General features: G+C 42.9%; 1 protein-coding gene across 1 annotated transcript in view; it reads right to left on the bottom strand.

The window, feature by feature from the left end:
• DGKG (diacylglycerol kinase gamma) overlaps positions 1-21,188 on the bottom strand; it is a 250,772-nt gene that overhangs the window by 97,506 nt on the left and 132,078 nt on the right. Inside the window, 1 exon segment of the mRNA XM_044675638.1 lies at positions 8,581-8,645. Coding sequence (XP_044531573.1) covers positions 8,581-8,645 — 65 coding nt within the window.

Raw genomic sequence — 21,188 nt, 5'->3', positions numbered from 1 at the left:
AAGGCTAGGAAGTGTTTGAGACCAGATTTGAACCCAGGACCCCCTATCTCTAGGCCTTGCTCTCTAACCACTGAGCCACCTAGTTGCTCCTAGAAGTGAGACTTGAAGAAAACTATACATTCTAATATTTTTTTTCCTAAAATATATATATATATATATATATATATATATATATATATATATATATATATATATACTTGGTATTGGTTCTAAGGCAGAAGAAGAGTGATAAGGGCTAGGCAATGGGGAACTTGCCCAGGGTCATACACCTAGGAAATATCTGAGGTCAAATTTGAATTCAGGACCTCCTGTCTCTGGGTCTGACTCTCAATCCACTGAGCCACCCAGCTGTCCTCTCTAAGAAATGTAAAAGGGTAAAAGGCAGAGATGAGGAGGGAGAGCATTCTAGATGTGGCGAGAAGCCAAGGGTACAGTGATTAGAGATGGAGCCCTGTATGTGAAAAAGAGTAGCAAGGCCAGTTTGATGAGACCATGGATTCCATGAAGGAGAGTAATGTGTAATGAGGCTGGAAAGATGGTCTGAGAATGGCTCCAATCTGTGAGACATTTTGAAGGAAGAAAGTCAACAAGCCTCGGTTTCTGGCTGGAATACTTGGCATCCAGAAGACGTGTCCAGTTTGCAGTCTTGCAGGATGGCAGTGACTTGGGACATTATGAGGAAGATGGAAAGGAATTTCTCTTTGGGGGAAAAACTTGGGTGAGAAGCTTCTTGTGTCCAGCCTAGTCTTTAGCCCAGAAAGGGGACACGTCCTCCACCTTTGGAGAAGTCTGGAGGAGGAGACGCCATCCTCCCACCCCCACAACAGTGACTTGTTTGAGTATTTCCCAGGATTCAAGGTCAGCCTTTCCCTTTGATCTCCAGCTCTGGCCCCTCTGTCTGAGCATGTTTTGGACGAGGAGGACAGGCTGCTTTCCATCTGTTCAGAGCCCTTCTGGGGCAGCCCAGGATTAAATCATTCCCCTGCCTCTTCTGCAGGACACATAATTCCATTTTATTGACGATTTCCTTGTGGGTCTTATTTCCTAAGCCTTTAATCATCTTCACGGATCTTCTTTGGTCCTCTTTAAGAGCGGAACCCCACACTGATTGCAAGAATGCAGAAGACGTCCGACCAATGCCAAGTGCTTTGGTGGAAGAAACTTAAGCCTCCTACCTGCTTATCACCTCTGTGTGCATCCATGCCAAGCCGTGACTTCATCTGTGTAGGACGGGGGCTCTTAGCTCGGAGTCTGTGACCTTGTCACAGAAAGATCTGGGAACTTAAGTGCTGTAAGCCTTGCCCGTCTTACTCTTCATTCGCTCTCCAGCCCTCTGCAAGCTGGCTTCTGCTGAGACTGCCCTCCCAATGGCCTCCATGACAATCCCTCAAGGGCTGAATTCAGTGGTCTTTGCTCAGGTCCCATACATGGATTTCCTATGGCTTCCAAGATGCTGGACGCCCCCATTTTCATGATGGGTCCATGATGGAAAGGAGTGTTGTCTTTGGAGTTGAGGACTTGGGTTCCAAGTCTTCCTCTGAGGCTTAACGCCTAGATGGGCTTGGGCAAGCCACTCAGCCTCAGTTTCCAGGTCTCTAAAATGGAGGCTGTTGGACATAGATAGCTTCTGAGACTCCTTACAGCTCTAGAGCTCTGACCCTCCCTTGGTTTCAGTGGGATTGCCCATTTTCCTGCTGCCTGTCTTGAAGCCAAGGGCTGTACCACCAACTGTCTACTAGATACTTGTTTGGTGGATGGGGTGCTGGATGTGGAATGAGGAAGCCAGGAGTTCAAATCCTGCCTTAGAACTTTAGTTTTATCCTCTTAAAAAGGGGTTGGACTTGGTGGCCTTTGAGTCCCCTTCTGGCTCTCCATGGCTGATCCTATGATGTCTGTATGACTATTTCGTTTTAGAGTTGGGTTAACAAATCAATTCCTCAACTCTGAAAGGGAAGGCATGGCTGGACAGCAGAGCATGAGAGAAAGACACGGGACAATAAGTTGATTGTGTCCATAGTAGTTGCCAAAAAAGTTAAAGCAATTTTTTAATGATATTAATAGAAATCTAGTGAGATTGATACAGTGGATAGAGGGCCAGGCCTGGAGTCAGGAAGGCCTGGGTTCAAATCTGGCCTCAGATGCTTACTAGCTGTGTGACCCTGGGCAAGTCATATAAGCTCCGTTTGTCTCCATTTCCTCCTTTATAAAATGGGGACTAAAACAGCATCTACTTCCCGGGGTTGTTGTAAGGATCATAGATAAGAATTATAAAGAGATATAAAGAGACAATAACGATAAAGCCCTTAGCGCAGAGCCTGGCATAGTTTAAGTCATTTTTCAGTCATGTCTGACTCTTCCGTGATCCAGTTTGGAGTTTTCTTGGCAGAGGAACTGGAGCGGTTTGCCATTTCCTTCTCCAGCTCCTTTGACAGATGAGGAAACTGCAGCAAACAAGGTTAAGTGACTTGCCCAGGGCCATGCGGCTGGTAAGGGTCTGAGGCCAGATTTGAACTTAAAAGAGGAGCCTTCCTGATCTAGGTCTGTGCTCTGTGCGCTGGGCTGCCTAACTGGCATACTTCCAGGTATATAAATGTTCGCTACTATTATTCTTGTTAGCCTGGAGGAGTGACGACTCGGCGGGTACATCAAATATTTGAAGGACTGACGGCCTCTTGAGAGAGGGATTGACTTCTTCTTCTTGACTTCTGAGGGAAGGAGGAGGAGCAGCAGAGAGGCCCATTGAGGTTCAAGAAAGACAATCTCCCTGACCATCCGAGCTCTCCCAAAGAGGAATGGGCTCTCTTGGCTGGCAGCGGGAGGGCTTCGGCCATAGGCTGGGGAGCCACTCATCAGGGAGGCTGCAGGTAGAGCGACAGGTGGGTTCTGGCTCAGGGATTGTTTGGACAGCGCTCTGGCACACAGTTGGCTTTTAACAAATGTTTGTTGATCGACTGACATAAGCATCCTCTGAGGCCCCTTCTGACGGACGTTCTAGAGCTCTCTGACTAGCTAGGCGGCAGCATTGTTGACTTTGGCTCAAATTCTCCTCCACGCAGATCCCCCGACCCATCATTTCCCACCACCTTATTCTTAGCTTGGGCAGAGCCCCACTCTGGAATAAACAGGAACTTTGTTTTTTTTCTCCATGAGGTTCCTAAGTCTTTGGCAACCTGTCTTGAGAATTATTAGTAGATTTAAGTTTAAATCCTTATCATTGCTCTCATCTGTCCTTTTGAATTAAGGGCTTTGTAGCCCTGAAAAAAGGGCTTTGTTTCCCCTGGCCTCACAGGGACTCATTTGTAGGCAGCCAGATCTGAGTTATCTGGAGAAATGGAGGGTTGCACTAAGAGGAACAATCGAGAAGGTTGTTATTCAAAGAAGGCATTTGTTTCAGGAGGCAGTGCGTGACCCGGTAGGAACCTCCCCACCCCCCATTCAAAGTCCTGTGGTCTCAGTTCAGGTCTCATCTCTGCCATTTATTATCATTATCATGATTATTTTTAAGAACTCTCACCTTCCTTCTTGGAATCAATACCATAGATTGGTTCCAAGGCAGAAGAGTGGTAAGGGCTGGGCCATGGGGGCTAGTGACTTGTTCAGGGTCACACTGTCAGGAAGTATATGAAACCAGATTTGAACCCAGGACCTCCTGCCTACAGGCCTGGCTCTCAATCCTCTGAGCCACCTAGCTGCCCCTCTGCCACTTATTATTAGTATGACTTGGGACAAATAATTTTACTTCTCCAGGCCTCAGTTTCTCCAGCTGTAAAATGGAGGGGTTTGAGTAGAGTCTGCGGTTCTATTATTAAGGCTAGGACTAATCATGGTTTAAAATTAACCATGGACAAAATCCTCAAAAATGTCCTTTTGTGTGATGACAGTGACAGGCATAACTCCATTCCTCATACTATCATCTCCCAAGGGACGTGAGCCAAACATTTTTGCAGGTTGTTAAATAAAGGATTAAGCGGTTTAAGTTCTCCCTTAGAGGTTTTGCTTGCTGAGTTTGTATCTGAAACATAATGTTGCTATTTTACATTAAAAAATGTAAAGAAATGCCACAATCCACTATTTGGGACTTTCCCAAACCTCAAGGAGTTTTTCCAAAGTTCATCTGAGATATTCAAGGGAAACAGGTTGGGCCTTTGCTTTCTTTCCAAAAAGTTAGTCTGACCCGAACCTCAGAGAGTAGAAACACCACCTTCCTCATGCTGGTCACTCTGACTCTCTCAGTGTGACCTGGGACAGCAGGAGCTTTTCTGGCTGCATGTCATGCACATCGATGGCTGGCACACACTGAGGATCTGGTAGCTCCAAAATAGTACAGTGGAAAGAAAGAAGGATGGATTTGGAGTCAGAAGCCCTGGGTTCCAATTTGACCACTGCCACCGGTTACCTGTGTGACCTTGTACAAGTCCCTCCTCCTTTCCAAGACTCAGTTTCCTCATCTATAAAATGAGAGGTTTGGACTGGGTGACTTCTGAAGCCCCATAAATAAGTCTATGATTGTAAACTCCCAGATCTGTCAGAGTCCAGTGCTGAATTCTGGGACATCTGATCACCTTTATTAACAATACCATTTATAGAGAGGACCCTGGGAAACACTTAAAACCAGCTTTTCCATACAGATATACGTATATAAAATATACTGAAATATATATATATATATATTAATCAATTTCATGGTGTACATATTTATTTATATTCGATTATAAATTGCATTATATTGTATAGAATTGTGCATGTCATATTACACATCATACTCTGTAGGTATCTGCCATCTATATATTATATTATGTGTGGTGTCTATATATTTGTGATGCTGTCTGTTCTCATCTATATATTATAGACCATCATCATCGGTGCATATTTGCCATCTCCTCCATCAGAAGAGAAGTTCCTCTTGAGCAGAAATTGCTTTGTTCTTTGTTATGTATATCCCCCCCTTGCCTACCTAGCACACTGCCTAGTGCATTGTGGGGGTTTCAGACATATTGGTAGCACCCAGAATCCCAAGGGGCTAAAGGGTTTTCTCAGAAAACTGGACCACAAACATTCTTGCCTTCCAGCCTTGAACGGTCAGAGTTCCCAAAGAGGATGAACCCCCACCCGATCTCAATAGACTCAGCCCTATTCAGGGCTAGCGGGGGGACTCCCCCAGGTTCCCTGCTTTTCCCAAAGGGCAGCAGGTAAGGCCCCTTTTTAAGCCATTCCCATGGTTCACTCTTCCAGGCCCCAGCTGCCATGTTTTCTTCCTCTCTTTTGTGACCTTTCCCAGGTTCACAGACTGGTATAAGAGAGTAACCATGGTAACGACAACATCTCCAATGCTAAATAAGGAATCTGTGAGAAAAATAGCTACTCGGCTGCCTCTTGGATAGGCCCAGGGATTCTATGGGATGTTATCTAAGATAGATGTACGGGAGGGATGGAGAGGCTCATCTCCAACCTGCTTTTCAGCAAACAGGGCTCTGTGGGGAGAGAACGAGGGGCAACCTCTCCCCTTCTCCTCCTATCACGCAGAAGGAAGGAATAACTCGTGGATGATAGGACCATGTTTTGAAGATTGGGCTCAGTCCTTGCTGGCACACTTTAAGGGAGACATTGACCAAGTATGATGGAAAGAGAACTGGCTTCTAATCTTGCCCCTGAGGCTAACTCTCGCAGTGACCTTGGACAAATCACTCTCCACTGAGGCTCATATTCCTTCTCTGAAATGTAAAGGGTTTGCACAAGATGGCCCTCGAGGTCCCTTCCAGTTCTAGATCTAGGCTTTAAGACAGAGAGCATTCATTCTGAAAGTGGTGACCAGTAAGGTGGAGAATCTGATAAAGGAATGGCTTGGAGGACTTGAAATTATTTAACTTGGAGAAGAGAAAGCCTAGCAGATAGCTTCAAATATCAAAGGAGCTATGGGATAGAGAAGGAGTTAGACTGGCCCTGTTTGGCTCTAGAGATGAAAAATAAGGACCAGTGGGTAGAACTGGGTTCCCAATATTTCACATTTATTAAGCTTCTACTATGTGCTAGACCTGTGGTGGTGAACTTATGGCATGTATGCCAGAGGGGGCACTCAGAGTCCTCTTTGTGGGCACACACACCATCACCCTAGCACAGAGCTCATCAGAGTTTGTTTCTAGAAAGCCAGAGGGACGTGGGACCAGGCTGCTCCTTTCTCCCTCTCCCTCTCCATCTGCACTTGAGGACATTTCTCAAAACACTTGCCCCCTAAAAGGTTCGCCATCACTGTGCTAGACACTAGTGATACAGGTACAAAAACAAGGCACTTCCTTCCTTTAAGGAGCTTACTAATATTCTAGACTTTACTAGATAACACCCTAATCTTTGCCTGGAAAATTTTCTTGGATCAAATACTGTGCAAAAAGTATTTTTTCCCCTAGTCAGTGTTAACATGAAAAAATTTCTTGACACCCATTTACAAATATATAATCTGCAGGAGAGAATGGTTTAGCTTCTCACGCTTCCATTTCTTACTCTCACAGGCTGTACTGGCAAGCAGAGATACCCAAGTCCTTATACTATTATGCATTAAGTCCCTTGCTCAATTCATAACTCCAACTTCCCCTGCCCTCCTTGGCCTATAAGCCACACATTTCTGGTTGCAAACTGAATCAAAGTTAAAGGATTCTGAAGATGAATTCAAAAATTAATATTAGTCCAGCTTAGATCAGACAAGAGACTAATGGAGATGGGTCACTGATCTAGCTAGCTAGTTAGCAAATTATAGAGAATCTGTGCTCATGAGAGGAGGCTAAACTTAATTTCCAGGGGTCAAAGACCAGGCTCCTAAGAATACTGCTCTAGGAGCTTGAATTTAGATTTTGGGTGTGGGTACGAGGAGGAGTGTGATTTCACAAGTATAGGGAACTCCCACAATGAAAATTCCCTTCCTTGATACAGATGGGCAAGTCATCTGCAATGTAGATTTAGAGTTAAGAGTTAGAAGAGAACACAAGGGTCATCTATTCGGACAGATAAACTCAGAATTTGCCTAATGTCATACATAGGCAGTATCAATGGCAGAATTTGAACTCAGGTCATTGGACATCTTCTCAAACATGCTTTCTCATGCATCCTTTTATTGGAAAGTTGTCTTCATGATTGACAAGTTAGGACCGTAGGATCACAGGGTAAGAGACTGAGATGTGGAAGGAAGCTCCAAAGCCATCTAAACCACCCCTTCCTTTTAAAGATGAAGACACAGAACCCCAGAAAGACGAGCCAGTCACCTATGACTACAGGTAGTAAGTTATCAGAGGTGAGATAAGTGACTTGATTACTTCACACAGCTGTCTTTGTTGTATGTGTGTATTCTTTTTGTGTGTGTGTCTTATTTTATTTTTTCCAGTTGCGGTCAATGCTTCACGACCCCACTTGGGGTATTCTTGGCAAAGATACTGGAGTAGTTTGCAATTTCCTTTTCTAATTCATTCTACAGATGAGGAAACTGAGGCAAATAGGATTAAGTGACAGCTAGTGTCAGAGGATAGATTTGAACTTGTCTTCTTGAATCCAGGTGAGGTGCTCTTTTTATTGTGCCACACACCGCTGGAATGTGTTAAGGGGAGGATATGCACTCAGAATCTTCCTAACTCTAAGACTGGCCATAACTTTTATGAACTGCATCTGTCCATGTTGAATTGGGGCTCTTGTGACCTTGGGTGAGCTCCTTGAATCAAGGCATTAGAGAGGGACAGAAGAGACACTAAGAAACACTGCCTGGGAGGACACTTGATAACAAAATCAAGGCGGAAAATGATCTTAGTGGGTGGAAATAGGCAACAGTTGCAGCTTTCTACTGGGCACAAGTTGAGGGAGTAGAGCTTCTTTGATGTGCTAGTTTGATGGATACTTTTTTGCCTCAATGTCCCAATTTTCTTGGGAGAGCCAAGGACAAACCGGAGGTGCCCCGGGGCCTTTCCATCCCCCCATTCCTCAACTTTGCTCAGGTGACCCACTTTTTCTCTACTGCTGCCCTCTGCTGGACAGAGGAGAAAGAGGTCAATGGTGGCTCCTTGCCCACACCTGTCCATCACCCCAAGAACCCTACTTTTCTGAAAGGGCATGAAATGAAGGGATTATAAAATGAAGGGGGTCTAAGAGTAGCCCTTATTCAAGAGAACCCTCAATTTATCACTCTAAGGAGGCATATTGAGGAAGAGTGACCAACTCTAGAGAGGAAACACAACCAAGGAAGGCCGATTCAAAGCAGAACCAACTTCCAAGCAAAGGCATCCAAACCAAGGGCATCCTCTTTTTCTCATTCCAGCTTCCTAATCCGTCATTCAGCATACTGCCTACTGGGCAAAAAAACATAAAACAAAATAAAACAAAAACAGACCACCAAGTCAAGTCAAGATGTATTCCTGACATTTTCCTTTTCTTTCATCTTAGAAATGAAAATCTGCCTTCATACAATGTGAATAAACAAGCCCTGACCTAGACAAGAATATTTCCAAGAGAGGACATAGAAATCATTATATCAGGATAGGGACGCAGGGAAGGAAGTGGGATAGAGAAGAAGGAAACAAAGGAGGGGAAAGATGGTGTGGTCTTTACCTGCTCTTGAATTTTTGAGGGTACTTCTCTCGCATGAGGTGGAATCTGTGGGCAATAGAAGCATCCTGAAAGGAAAAGAGGCAGAAGCAAATACCTGGTTAGTATACAGTGTCTGAGAAACCCAAGAACAAATAGGACTTTGGATAGTGAAGGGGAAACAACTGTGGCTCTCTGAGTATGCTTATTTGTGAATAGAGTATCTTGGTGGGTGGGCCCAAAGGCTCTTGTCCTGGGGTATATCTGTCTTCCTCCATAGAAATGGAGGAAGCAATGGCATGGGTGAGCCTATTCACTGATAATATTGAAGCCTTTTGCATTGTCTTTGCCTATAGTCAATAATTCTTTGATTATTTTAGTTTATCTATAATTTATCTTTCTAGTTCAATTGACAAGACAACATAAAACAGACTGTATTCCTTGAGCACACAGGAAATTACAAATGTTTTTCATTTTGTAGAAGAAATGCATTTCTCAAAATGTATGTGAATATTTGTTAACTGAGTTGTATTTTCTGCATGTCTTCCTTTATGTTTTTCTGGGAAAAATACTGGCCACCTTCTATGTCCCATTCCTGCTCATTGTCAAATTAGAATACAATAAAGGATATACTTAAGAATACATTAAAATCTAGATCATGTTTAAAGGTACAAAAGTAAAAACGTGCTTATATATTAATAAGAACTGAAATGAGATAGCAGTGGTATACTATGAATAGGGTGCTGTATTTAGAGTCTGGAGATCTGGGTTCAAATCCATCTTCATATACTTGTGTGACCTTAGGCAAGTCACTTAATTTCTCTGAACTTTAGTTAACTCTCTAAGACTTATCTGCTAAGTCATAGACAAGTTAGTATCAGTACCTGTGAATAGAGTTTTCATACTGGGAATCCCCTCCCTCATCCTTCATGTGTAAGATAACATGTAGAAGAAATTTAAAAAAATATGTAAGGGCAAAAGTGTTTTGGGACTTGAGTCAAAGTTTTACTATAATAATTATAACTGATTATCCATTTGGCAAAAATTTTGATTAAAAGAAAAACAATTTTAATTAAAGTAGTTGGTGAGTTCTACTCACCCTCTCTACCTCTTCTCCACTTGGCTCAGACTTAGTTTCCTAACATTTTATGGAAGCTGCTGGGCTTTAGAAAGAAATGGGCTGATGTAGGATGAAGGAAGGAAGAGGCAGAAGCAGCAGAGTTAAATCTGAGTCAAAAAACGAATTAAGAGGTTTGTGAATCTATATAAAAGGGAAGCACATTTATTTCTTGGGGCACATGACTGGACCTACCTGAAAGTTCTGTCAGCTCTATCATATCTCTTTTCTGATTTATCAGTTCTATAAAATCACTCAGTAGGACCTTAATGTAAAGGTTGAAGTTGATTGAGTCAAATTACTCCATGCTTCTTAGAGCAAATAAGAAGATGATATGCTTTGCTACTTTGGTCAGGTGAGAACAATCATTTAGAGGCAGAAACAGGATCTGGACATCAATTAATCAATCAATCATAGGGTTAAAACTCAGGGCGAAAAGGCCTTGGTCAATCTAGAAGCCCAGTACAAGGTATTGGGTGAAGTGAGTTGACATCACCTAGGAAATGTGTTTGGATGGGTTGAAGGGACTTAGTCATGCTCTGTGGGAATTTAAAGTATCAGAGCATGAGGGTACAGATCTTCCCCCGACTACCCATCTTCACTTTAGAGGAGGATTCTGTGAACTTCTGAGGACTGAAGGGCACAATGAGATGCCCAAGAGAAAAACGACGTACTTAAGTGGAATGTTACGAGTACCCTGGAGAGGGAGGGGAAAGTCTGTGAGTTACACTTTTTCCACATGTACTCCATAACTTGAGCCCACTTTCCTCTTGTGTAATTAGAAATCTTGAACCCTTGGGCTTCATCTTCTAGAATCCCTTTCCCTTCCTCCACATAGCATCCTTATGTATTGTAAATAAGTTTGCTGTAACCTCACCCTCTTACTCTCTTCTCTCACAACCACAGCTGGGTTAGCTCCCTCTTTACTCTAGGTTTTAATTTTCCTTTACTTCAAGTTATTATTAATAAACACTCTGAACTCTGTATGTTTTAGTGAGAGAATGTGCTACTGACTTTTGGGCAGGAGAAGCTTTGCATCCACTTGTTGGTTAGACTCTTGTTAGATCTGCTTAGCAAATGCCCTTTCTAAAAACTGTTCCTCACTGATTAATTGATAGAATCTGATAATCATGGAAAGGTGAAGTAAACTGGTGGGGAGCTCACGAGCTACCAACAATAATGAACATTTATTAAGCCCTACTATGTGCCAGACACTATGCTAAGTGATGTAAGATGCTAGAGTATTAGAAAGAAAACCTACGCCTGGTCCCCACCTTCCACCCCAAGCTATCCCTAGTTTTCTGAAGATTTAATTAGAAATGGGCTCTGGGGAACCAATCTGCCAGTATCAGTGGGGATGGGAGAGAGTAAGTCTCTTAGAACCTGTGCTACATTCGTTGTTGATTGATTGAGGGTTGTTTTCATTTGTTTTAGTGATGAAAATCAGAATTTTATCTGTGTGCCTCCATTGACCTCGGCACTCATCATTATTATTATTTTTGGACTAGAGCTGTGACTTCATAGCTGAAGGGAACTCTCAGGTGAGGAAACTCCCTTAATGCTTATCAGCACCTTTTCTGCAGCTACAATCTTAGGGAGTAGACTGGGGCACAGAGAGGCTAAGTGAATTGCCTGGGGCCACATAGCTAGTCAAAATAATAAGTTGTCATTTTAGTTATATCCAACTCTTTGTGACCCTATTTGGGGCTTTCTTGGCAGAGATCCTGGAGTGGTTTGCCATTTCTTTCTCCAGCTAATTTTACAGATGAGGAAACGGAAGTGAGTAGGGTTAAATGACTTGTCCAGGGTCACACAGCTAGTAACCATCTGAGGCCAGATTTGAAATCAGGAAAATGAATTTTTCTGGTCTTAAGCCTTGTGCTTTGTGCACTATAGTGCCATCTAGCTTCCTGGAAATAATAAGAGCTAAAATTTATATAGTTCTAGAAGTTTTGCAAAGTGCTTTACAGATATATTATCTCATCCAATCCTCGTAACAACCCTTTGGAATAGGGATGGTTCTTATTGGAAAACTGAGGCCATGGGGGCAGTTTGGTGGTATAATGGATGGAGCATCAGGTCTGGAGTCAGGAGCACCTGGGTTCAAATCTGGCTTGGAACTCTTCCTAATTATGTGACCCTGGGTAAGTCACTTAACTCTGTTGCCTAGCTCTTGCCCTTCTGTCTTTGAGTGGATACTAAAGTAGTAGTTGTAGAAGATTTTTAAGAAAAGGAAAATAGAATTAAGGCTGAGAAGTGAATGATAGAAAAGGGATTCGAATCTAGGTCTCTCAGGCTCCGAGTTCAACTGTGTACAACATGAGGCTGGCTCCCTAGATGGAACCTTCATACCCATGACAATCCACATCTCTCTCTAAGGGAGTTTCAGCCAGCACTGAAAGCATTCACAGGCTGCGGTCTGGGCTTGCTCTAGCTAGAATTCAAGAGGCATGTTATGGAGTGTGCTCTCTGAAAACACTAATTTCTTCTCTCATAGGAAGAAAAAAAAGGCAGAGTTTTGTCTGGCATAACTGGGTCTTTGCTTTGCTCTAGAACCTCCTTCCCTTTCTAGATGACTCTAAGGGAGGCCAGTTCCATGCAGGTGTTTACAGATGGCTGCCTCTGGGTGTGTGCTCTGCTCTTTTCCCAGGTATCTATTGCTAAGGTTTGAAATTGGTTTTCCTAGCACCTTTCAGACAGGGAAGCCTTTTAAAGATTGTGAAAGCAGTCCCAGAGCCCCAGGCAATACAAGGCAGGCCCAAATTGAGTAAGCATTGGCTTATTACTGAATCAGAGGACCTGGATTCAAATCTTGCCTTCGATGAGTCTGTATTTCATCTTCCTATTCTATCCATCCATCTTACCACCTGCATGCCACTGTTACTCTTAGAGAGATAGTAGATAGAGTACTAGACTTGGGTTTGGGAAGCTCTGAGTTCAAATCAAGCCTCAGATATTTACTAGCAATGTGACTGGGCAAGTCATTTAACTGTTGTTTCTTCCAATTTCATCAATTGTAAAATGGGGATAATAAGAGGACCTATCTCAGGATTGTTATGAGGATCAAGTAATATAGTATTTGTAAAAAAAATGCTTAGTCCTGTGCCTGGCACATAATAGGAGCTATATGAATGGCTATCCACTCCCTCTCTCTCCACCTGAACCTAGTACCCTTCATGCTGCATCTGAGGTGAACAGCTCCATACCAGGGTCTTCCTGAACCTCGTCTTCCGCATACCCTTCTTTCTCTCCACTCCCTACCCACCCTATACATACTCATAGGGTAATCCCAGAGCAAAATGTCCTTCCTTGATCAGCTTTCTCCTGCATGTGCTGCCTTCCCCTGTCAGGATACAACTTCTTGAGGGCAGGGACTGTCTTGGTTGCTTGTACTGGCATCCCTAGTGCTTATCACAGTGCCTGGCACAAAGTAAATGACACTTTTCAATCCATTCTCTATTAATTCAAAATTCAATCCATTCTCTGTAAATGGAGGGCAGTGGGTGATGCTGTGGATCAAGCATTGACCCTGGGGTCAGGGAGATTCATCTTCCCGAGTTCAGCTCTGACCTCAGACACTTACTAGCCATGTGACCCTGAGCAAGTCATTTAATCCTATTTGCCTCAGTTTCCTCATCGGCCAAATGACCTAGAACACGAAATGCTCCAATATCTGTGCCAAGAAAACCCCAAATAAGGGCACAAAGAGCTGGACATGACTAAAATGACTGAACAACAAAACGAAGAGGATTGGATCAGTGGGTCTCTGAGGTTCTTTCTAGCTCTTGGCCTATGAGCTATGACTCAAAATGGTGCCATGTTGAGTGAGGGCAATGCCAGGAAAGAAGCCTCTAGACTATATTCTTCCATCTAGAGATGAAGGAGGGAACAGTGCAAAGTTGAGCTGTGGGGCTCCTAACAGGTTATGCAAAATTGAACCCTCCCCATTTAAGCTTTCAAATCTATTCTTCTAGAGAACCAAAGAGCTAGAATGGGCCTCCAAAGCCACTGAATCTGACCAAGACTTGCCTCTCCAGAATCCTAGCTAGTGGCCCACCAGGCTCTGCCCGAAACCTCCATGGAGCACAAGCCCGTTACCTCCTGAGGTAGCCTCTTCCAGTTGGATCAGCTCCAGGGATGAGCACATTTTTCCTTCTAAACAGCCCTACACAACTACTTCTTTGTGACTCTCTCCTTCCAACCTCCCCATCCCTACCCCATTGTTTCTAGTTTTGCCTTTTGGGAAAAACAAAACAGTCCTTGCCCTCTTTTCAAGTGACCACTCTTCAAAACCTTCCCTTGACCAGCAGGCATTTATCAAGCACTTATTTGGTGCCAGGCACTACCTTGGGTACAAAGACAAAGATGAAATAATTCTCACTTTCAAGAAACTTGCCAACTTGCCATGTGCCCTCTTAGTCCTTTCAATTTTTAGCTCAGTATCCTCAGTTCCTTCCCATAGCCTCCAGTTTCCTCGTCATCCCAGTAACCCTTCTTTGGGTCTGGGGAGGCCCTTGCTCTTTAAAATGTGACATCCAGAATGGAACACCCTACTCCTCAGATGTGACCCAACTGGGGCAGAGTACAAGGGACTTTTACTCCTCTAGTTTTGGTCACTATGCCTCTCTCAATGCAACTTGTGATTGATCACATAAATGCCTTCTTTTTGGTTGCCATCTTGATTTAGATTAAACTTTTGGTCCACTAAAACCCCCAGATCTTTTTCCCCTCACAAAAAACTATCAACTAGCCACAATCCCCGCCACCTCCAAATCTGATATTCTGAAGTTTTTGGAACCAGAGAATAGATATTTATATTTATCTCTTTAAAATTTGTCTTCCTGAATTTTCGTCCCATCATAGCAAGCTGCTTTTTGATTCTAATTCTATCATCCAACATGTTAGCTTCTCTCCTCTGTTTTGGCCTAGCTGCAGATTTGATAAGTGTGCCAGGCTAATCTAATTAAGCAAACATTTATTAAAGGTCCTGTTCCATGTGAGGCACTGTGCTGGGTGCTAGGACACACAGACAAAAGGAAAAACAAGATACCTCAAATGCTACATTCTAGATGAAGCCTTTGGATCTCTGTGGGGCTGGAGTCTCTCCTATGTTACCTTGCAAGTACTTGGTATACATTTGTCTTGTATGTTTATATGCATATGTGTAATTATATGTATATATTTGTCTTATGCTGATATATATTTCCCCCCTCATATAATGTAAGTGCTTTCATTTTTGGGCTATTTCATTTTTGTCTTTGTATCTCGAGGGCTGGACACAGAGTGTGTGCTGATTAATTCTTGCCCTCAAGAAGCTTGTATTCTATTTGGGGTAGAATACAGCCTATGAACACTTCCATGTATACCTAATTTAAAGAGGGAGATACCTTGCTTAAAGAGTTTTTGAGGCTACATTTCCCTCCACCCAGTGAAATACTTTTATAATCAACAACTAGCACACAGTAGGATCTTATATTCTCTTCACTATGTGACTGGAAAGATGTGGCCTTTTGTTGAAAATTATATTCAAAAACTTGAGTATTTCCGTCTTATATTTTCATCAAGGAAACCCCCAGGGGAGTCTTAGACCATTTCTATCAAGATTTTATAGGGAAAAGAAAGTAGGTGTATGAGTTGATAGCTAGTTTCTTGGTCAGTTTTTTCTTGATAATTATCTTCTCTGTAATCTTTCCTATTTTTCAAAAGTCATCATCACCTTGAGATGCTTAGAAAATTGATTCCTGGGGCAGCTGGGTAGCTCAGTGGATTGAGAGACAGGCTTAGAGATGGGAGGTTCTGGGTTCAAATTTGGCCTCAGACACTTCCCAGCTGTGTGACCCTGAGCAAGTCACTTGACCCCCATTGCCTACCCTCACCACTCTTCTGCCTTGGAGCCAATACACAGTATTGACTCCAAGATGGAAAGTAAGGGTTTAAAAAAAAAGAAAAAAATAGAAAATTGATTCCTTTAAAATGTAGTTGCCTCCTGGATGGACTTTTGTGTATGTCCAGTTAATCTTCTTGGTTTCATTTTCTTTGGTACCTTTTCTTCTTGTTCCCATAGCACATGGAGATGGTTGAGTCCAAATACAGTAGTTTCACCAACATCAAGGAATAGATTGGCGTAGAAATACTCGCAGCCATGTTCCATCTTACAAATTCTCTTGGAATGATTGGTTGAGGGAGGTTTTAGGCCAAGTTCTCCTTAGACTGACTTTCTTTTCTGCTGCTTTTCACTGTTTTGGGAGGCAAGACTGTTCATTACCTTCTATTATTGTCTTCCACAATATTTTGAAAATTAGCTGATATTCTAAAGCAGTATAGCTCTTGCCTACCCCATCTCTCCGTGTGCTAATGAGGTGACCCGTTCTCTGCCTGTGGTAGTTTTTAGTAGTTTTACTACCTCTTGCTTGTGGTGACTGTTTTGCATTTGTCAGGCTTCACTGGGACACAGTGATAGATGCAATGGCTTTTCTCTTGTTCATTTCCTATTTTTCTGAATTGTTGACTATTTTGAATAGGTCAAATTGGAATTGCTATGATGGCTTAAAGTGGTTTTGTTTTTTTCAACCAAAATAAAAAAAAAATCTGACTACACATGAACTACTGATGTTACAATGACTTAAAAAAACAACAACATCTTTCCTTCTATCTTATAATCAATACCATATTGGTTCAGAAGAATGGTAAGGGCTAGGCAGTGGAATTGATTTGCTCAGGGTCAAAGAGCTAAGAAGTATCTGAGGGGTTTTGAACCCCTTAGGACTTCCTGTCTCTAGGCCTGGCTCTCAATTCACTGAGCCACCTTGCTGCCTCACTATTAAAATGATTTAAAAAAAAACCTCTTTACCTTCCATCTTAGAATCCATACTGTGTATTGGTTTTAAGGCAAAGAAGTGGCAAAGGGGGTTAAGTGACTTGCTCAAGGTTGCACAGCTGAAATGACTTTTAATCAGTAACTAGCTACTTATTCAGATATAGCTTTCATTTTGGGAGTTTTTTTTTTTATTTTAAACCCTTAACTTCGGTGTATTGTCTCATAGGTGGAAGATTGGTAAGGGTGGGCAATGGGGGTCAAGTGACTTGCCCAGGGTCACACAGCTGGGAAGTGTCTGAGGCCGGATTTGAACCTAGGACCTCCTGTCTCTAGGCCTGGCTCTCAATCCACTGAGCTACCCAGCTGCCCCCTTGGGAGTTTTTTTTTAATAGGCACATATTGATTTATTATATTCAGTACATTCAAACTCTTATCGACCATCACAAAATTATAAATTTAAAGCTGGAGGAGATCATAGAGGCCATTTAGTTCACTCTCCACATTTTACAGTTGAGGAAACTGAGGCTTAGAGAGACAAAATGACTCGCTTGGGGGCAATAGCTATTAAGTATCAGGGACAGAATTTGATTCAGGTCTTCTTGACTTCATGTTGGGTACCCTATCCATTCCAGCTGTGTTGGCAGACCTATGGTATGTGTACTGGAGTGTGTCAGAGGAGACTGCTCCCCTGCCCCTCTCCACTGCACCTGAGGACATTTCTCACTTCACCTGCCCCTCTGCCCAGCAGCCCAATAGGGGCTCTTCTTTCTTCTCCTCTCTGGGGTAAGGCAGGGAGGCTCACATGTGGCATGAGTGTTGCAGTTTGGGCACTCAGTCTCTAAAAAGTTCACCATCACTACACTACAGCATGCTGCCTCTCTAAATAGTATTTATGAGTAGCCAGCTTATGAGCTTTTGGCCTCTTTCATTTCATTATCCTGAATTGTCTCTTCCAACAGTTTTTTCAGTATCCTCCCATGCCCACTTTTGCACTGAAGTTACCAAGTGCCAATGCAAATGTTGACAAATTTGGAGAGGCTGATCAAGTTCTTTGTAGAATTTCTTCACTTTTTTATCTTCTCCAAGAGAAACTGGAGTTTCAGTGGAGAGATCATCCGATTTGGAGTCAGGAAGACCTAAGTGTGACCCCTACCTGAGACACTAACCAGCTCTGTCACCTGGGATGAGTCATTTGCCCTCATCTCTAAAATAAGAGCTTGGACCCCAATATCTCTTCTGGATCTATGTCTATCAACCGATGAAGTCACTTAACTTCCACAGACCTTGGTTTTCTCATCTATAAAAAGAGGGGGTTGGATTTGATGGCTTTTAAGGTCCTTTCTTAAGTCCATGATCTTATGGACTATTTTCATGGTGATCAATTGGTGGATGAAACTATGTTTCTTGGTTACTTTTGAATACAAAGACAAAATGAGCTCCCATAGTCACCTTGATGAAGAAAATGTATGGGATCCCTTGTGCTGCAATGCTCCTTTATTTTGATTTCCAACCATAGCAAGAATGCCAATCTGGCTATGAGTCATTTCCTCCTAATTTCCTCTCATACTATATCCACTTATTGATTGATGGGCAAAGATGGCACATTTAAAGCACGAACAATTAAATTAAGGGCTTGTCAATGTTCTAGAAGCCGAATGATTCTTCGCTCCCTATCTATGCCCTCGATTTTAGGGTTAGGTTGCCATCATTGCAAAAGGGGGAAATGCTTTCATGGGGCTGAGGGCTGTTTTCTATTTTTATCTTGTATCATGAGTTGCTCTGGCCAAGACATTCCTCTCCTAGTGGCTAACCTCTTGGCAATGCTCCAGCCCTACAATTCGGTTATTCTAATGATGGTACAGATGATTGGTATTGGGGGTTGCGTGTGAAGATTTCCCTCCAGCCCCTGGTTCCCTTACTAGCTTTGGGAATATGCATCTCTGCATCTATAAACTAGTTGCCCTTTCCTCACCTTAAGGGTTGGGGACATCCAAGGTCTCTGGGGACTCCACAGTTACAAATGGCCCAGGAATTATGTTGCAATCAAAACTTCCTGTCAGTGATATCTCTGATGCTTTGGCATTTCTGCAAACTCCAAATAAAGGATGGGGAGGAGGATGCCAGGGGAAGTGGGGGGGAGGCGAGTGTCTGAAACCTTCAACTGCTGGTGGCATCAGTCAAAGGGACCGTGGCTGGAATGCCGGATCCCTATTAAGCCTAAAAGATCTGTTTGTTTATCTGTGTTTGAATGGCACTTGGAAATAACAGCAGTTAGAATGTCTCTAAGGCGGTGAGGGTTGGGGATAACCTTGTTAGTTTGGTTCTGTTCCTTAGTCAGATTCTGAGCCCCCATCCCTGGTGACCAGGTGCTATTTGTCCTAATGAGACCATGGAGGGTAATATGGATTTATTAATGCAAACTCATTATTGCCCCTGGAAACATGGCTTAGCTCCCTGGCCCTACTGCGCGTGTGGGGATGGGAGCCTTTTACATGGGTTAGGCAGCAAACATTTTTCAATAATGATGCTGTGTGCAGTATTTACAAGGCTTCTTTGCCTAGGGTGTCTGATAATCAGTACAAACAGGGAAGTAAAGGGTAGGCTGGTTCACTACACATTGACTTGAGGGAAAAAAAATCCATCTAATGCATGTAGCCCTACAAAGTTTAGGAAGTCAAATAAGGAGCAAGGCCATCTGCAAATGTCAGGCCCGGGCTCAGTCCAGGCTGCATGGTGGTAACCGATTTTGTCAAGAGTGGCCCTCTTCAAATTGGAAAGATTGAATGTGCAAACACAGAAAATATCTGCTATGGGTGGCTGAGGCAGAAGAGCTCTCTGCCTAAGGATTTCTCTGCTCCTTTCCCTCACTACAATTCCATGAGCCATGTGGATTTGGGTAAGTTACTCTATCTCTCTCTGCCTCAGTTTTCTCCTCTTTAAAATGAGACTTTCTATGACATTATGTGTGGCCGTGGGGAAAATCATAACTTTCCCAGGCCTCAGTTTCCTTATCTGTAGAGTGAGAGACTTGACCTCAAAAGCGTTTGAGGTCTTCCCAAGCTTTTGAGCTGGTATTTGTGGTCCCACTATAGGATTTGGAGCTAGGGTGGTAAGTGCAGAGAAAAGAAAAAAAGGGCAGCTAAGTGGAACCTTAGCAAATAGAATGTCAGGCTCTACTAGAGTCAGGAAGACCCAAGTTCAAATCCAGCCTCAGACACTTACTTGCTGGGTGACCCTGGGAAAGTCACCTAATACTGTTTGCCTCAGTTTCTCATCTGTAAAACAAGCTGGGGAAGGAAATGGCAAATCACTCCACTCTTTGCCAAGAAAACCCCAAATGGGGTCATGAAGAGGCAGACATGACTGAAAATGACCAAATAACAACAGTGAAAAGAGTCATTGGACCTGAATTCATGTTCTTGTTCTGTTCTTATCTACAGGACCCTAGCTGGGCAAGATACAGCAAAGGGTCACAGAAGGGGCTTCAGAGGCCTCCAAGGCCAGTCCCCTCATTTTATAGAGGAGGAAACTGAGTCACAGAGCAGTCAAGTGACTATGTGGGATTTTAATCCCGTCCCCTATTTACTATACCAAATATCAACGGTCTTCATTTGATCCCCATCTTTATAATGGGGAGATTGAAAAAAAAATTAAAGCAATAAGATTGGCCTAGAAAGTCCTTTTCTACTCAGAGTCCATGATAATATGATTTTCTGACCTTTCAATAAAATGTTAGGAGAAACACAAAATAAATGAGAATTTGATATGGCTAAAAAGTAATGAGAGCATGGCCAAGTTCTTCCCATATAGGACATATGGTTCCACTAAAAGAGCCTGCTGTCAGCAGGGCAGAACATCAAAAACTCCACCTATCCAGACACCTTGGCCAGAACAAATGGTCAGCAATGCTCTGGCATTTCAGCTGGGTCCTTTCCCCAAGGGAGAACCAGCTGGTCTTTTTTTATTTCTTGGATAAATTAATTACACATCAGAATTAATTAGCCATGAATCATAACTAATCCTTCTGGTGGATTTGGAGTATTCAGGTGAAGACCGTTCAGTCATTATGCCAGACAATTAATTTATTAACTGCTACATACACCTATTTATTAATTTATCTAACAAGTATCTTTAGGGAGTATCCATTGTAGGCATTGTCCTGGGTGTAGTTGGAGATAAGCAAAGACTATTTGGATGGGTCACTTCCTTCCAAAACTTATGACCGAGTGAGTGGCAGAGTGGTTTGGAGTCAAAGAAAGGACCCTAGTTCTAATTTCTACTCTGTTCCTACCTGTGTGACCCTGGAGAAGTTCTGGTTTTGTTCCTGGCCTTCATGACCTCTGAGGCAGAAAACTGGGATGCCAACCCAACCCTCTTTTAATGCATGAGAAGGGTGCATTTGGAGTGGAGAGCTTGTGCTGAGGCTGGAGGAGACAGAAGACGGTGGTAGTGTTGGCTAGAAATAAAGAAGGTCCTCTGAAAGGGTTCGCTATTTGGGGTCATTGCATTCCTACTATTTAGCTTGGCACCCGGAAAGCATTTAATCCATTCTTTTCGATTCACGATTGATGAGTGAGTTTTGACTTTCAACTGTTAACCCTGGAAAATTTTGAGCCAAGGGAGGTGACCAATTTTTTTTTATTTGAACATTTTATTTAATTAACTGATTTAGACTATTTTTCCATGGTTAAATGATTC

Source organism: Gracilinanus agilis, chromosome 4 (genome assembly GCF_016433145.1).
Source record: "Gracilinanus agilis isolate LMUSP501 chromosome 4, AgileGrace, whole genome shotgun sequence".
Taxonomy (NCBI): domain Eukaryota; kingdom Metazoa; phylum Chordata; class Mammalia; order Didelphimorphia; family Didelphidae; genus Gracilinanus; species Gracilinanus agilis.
This window is presented reverse-complemented; position numbering and strand designations above follow the sequence as displayed.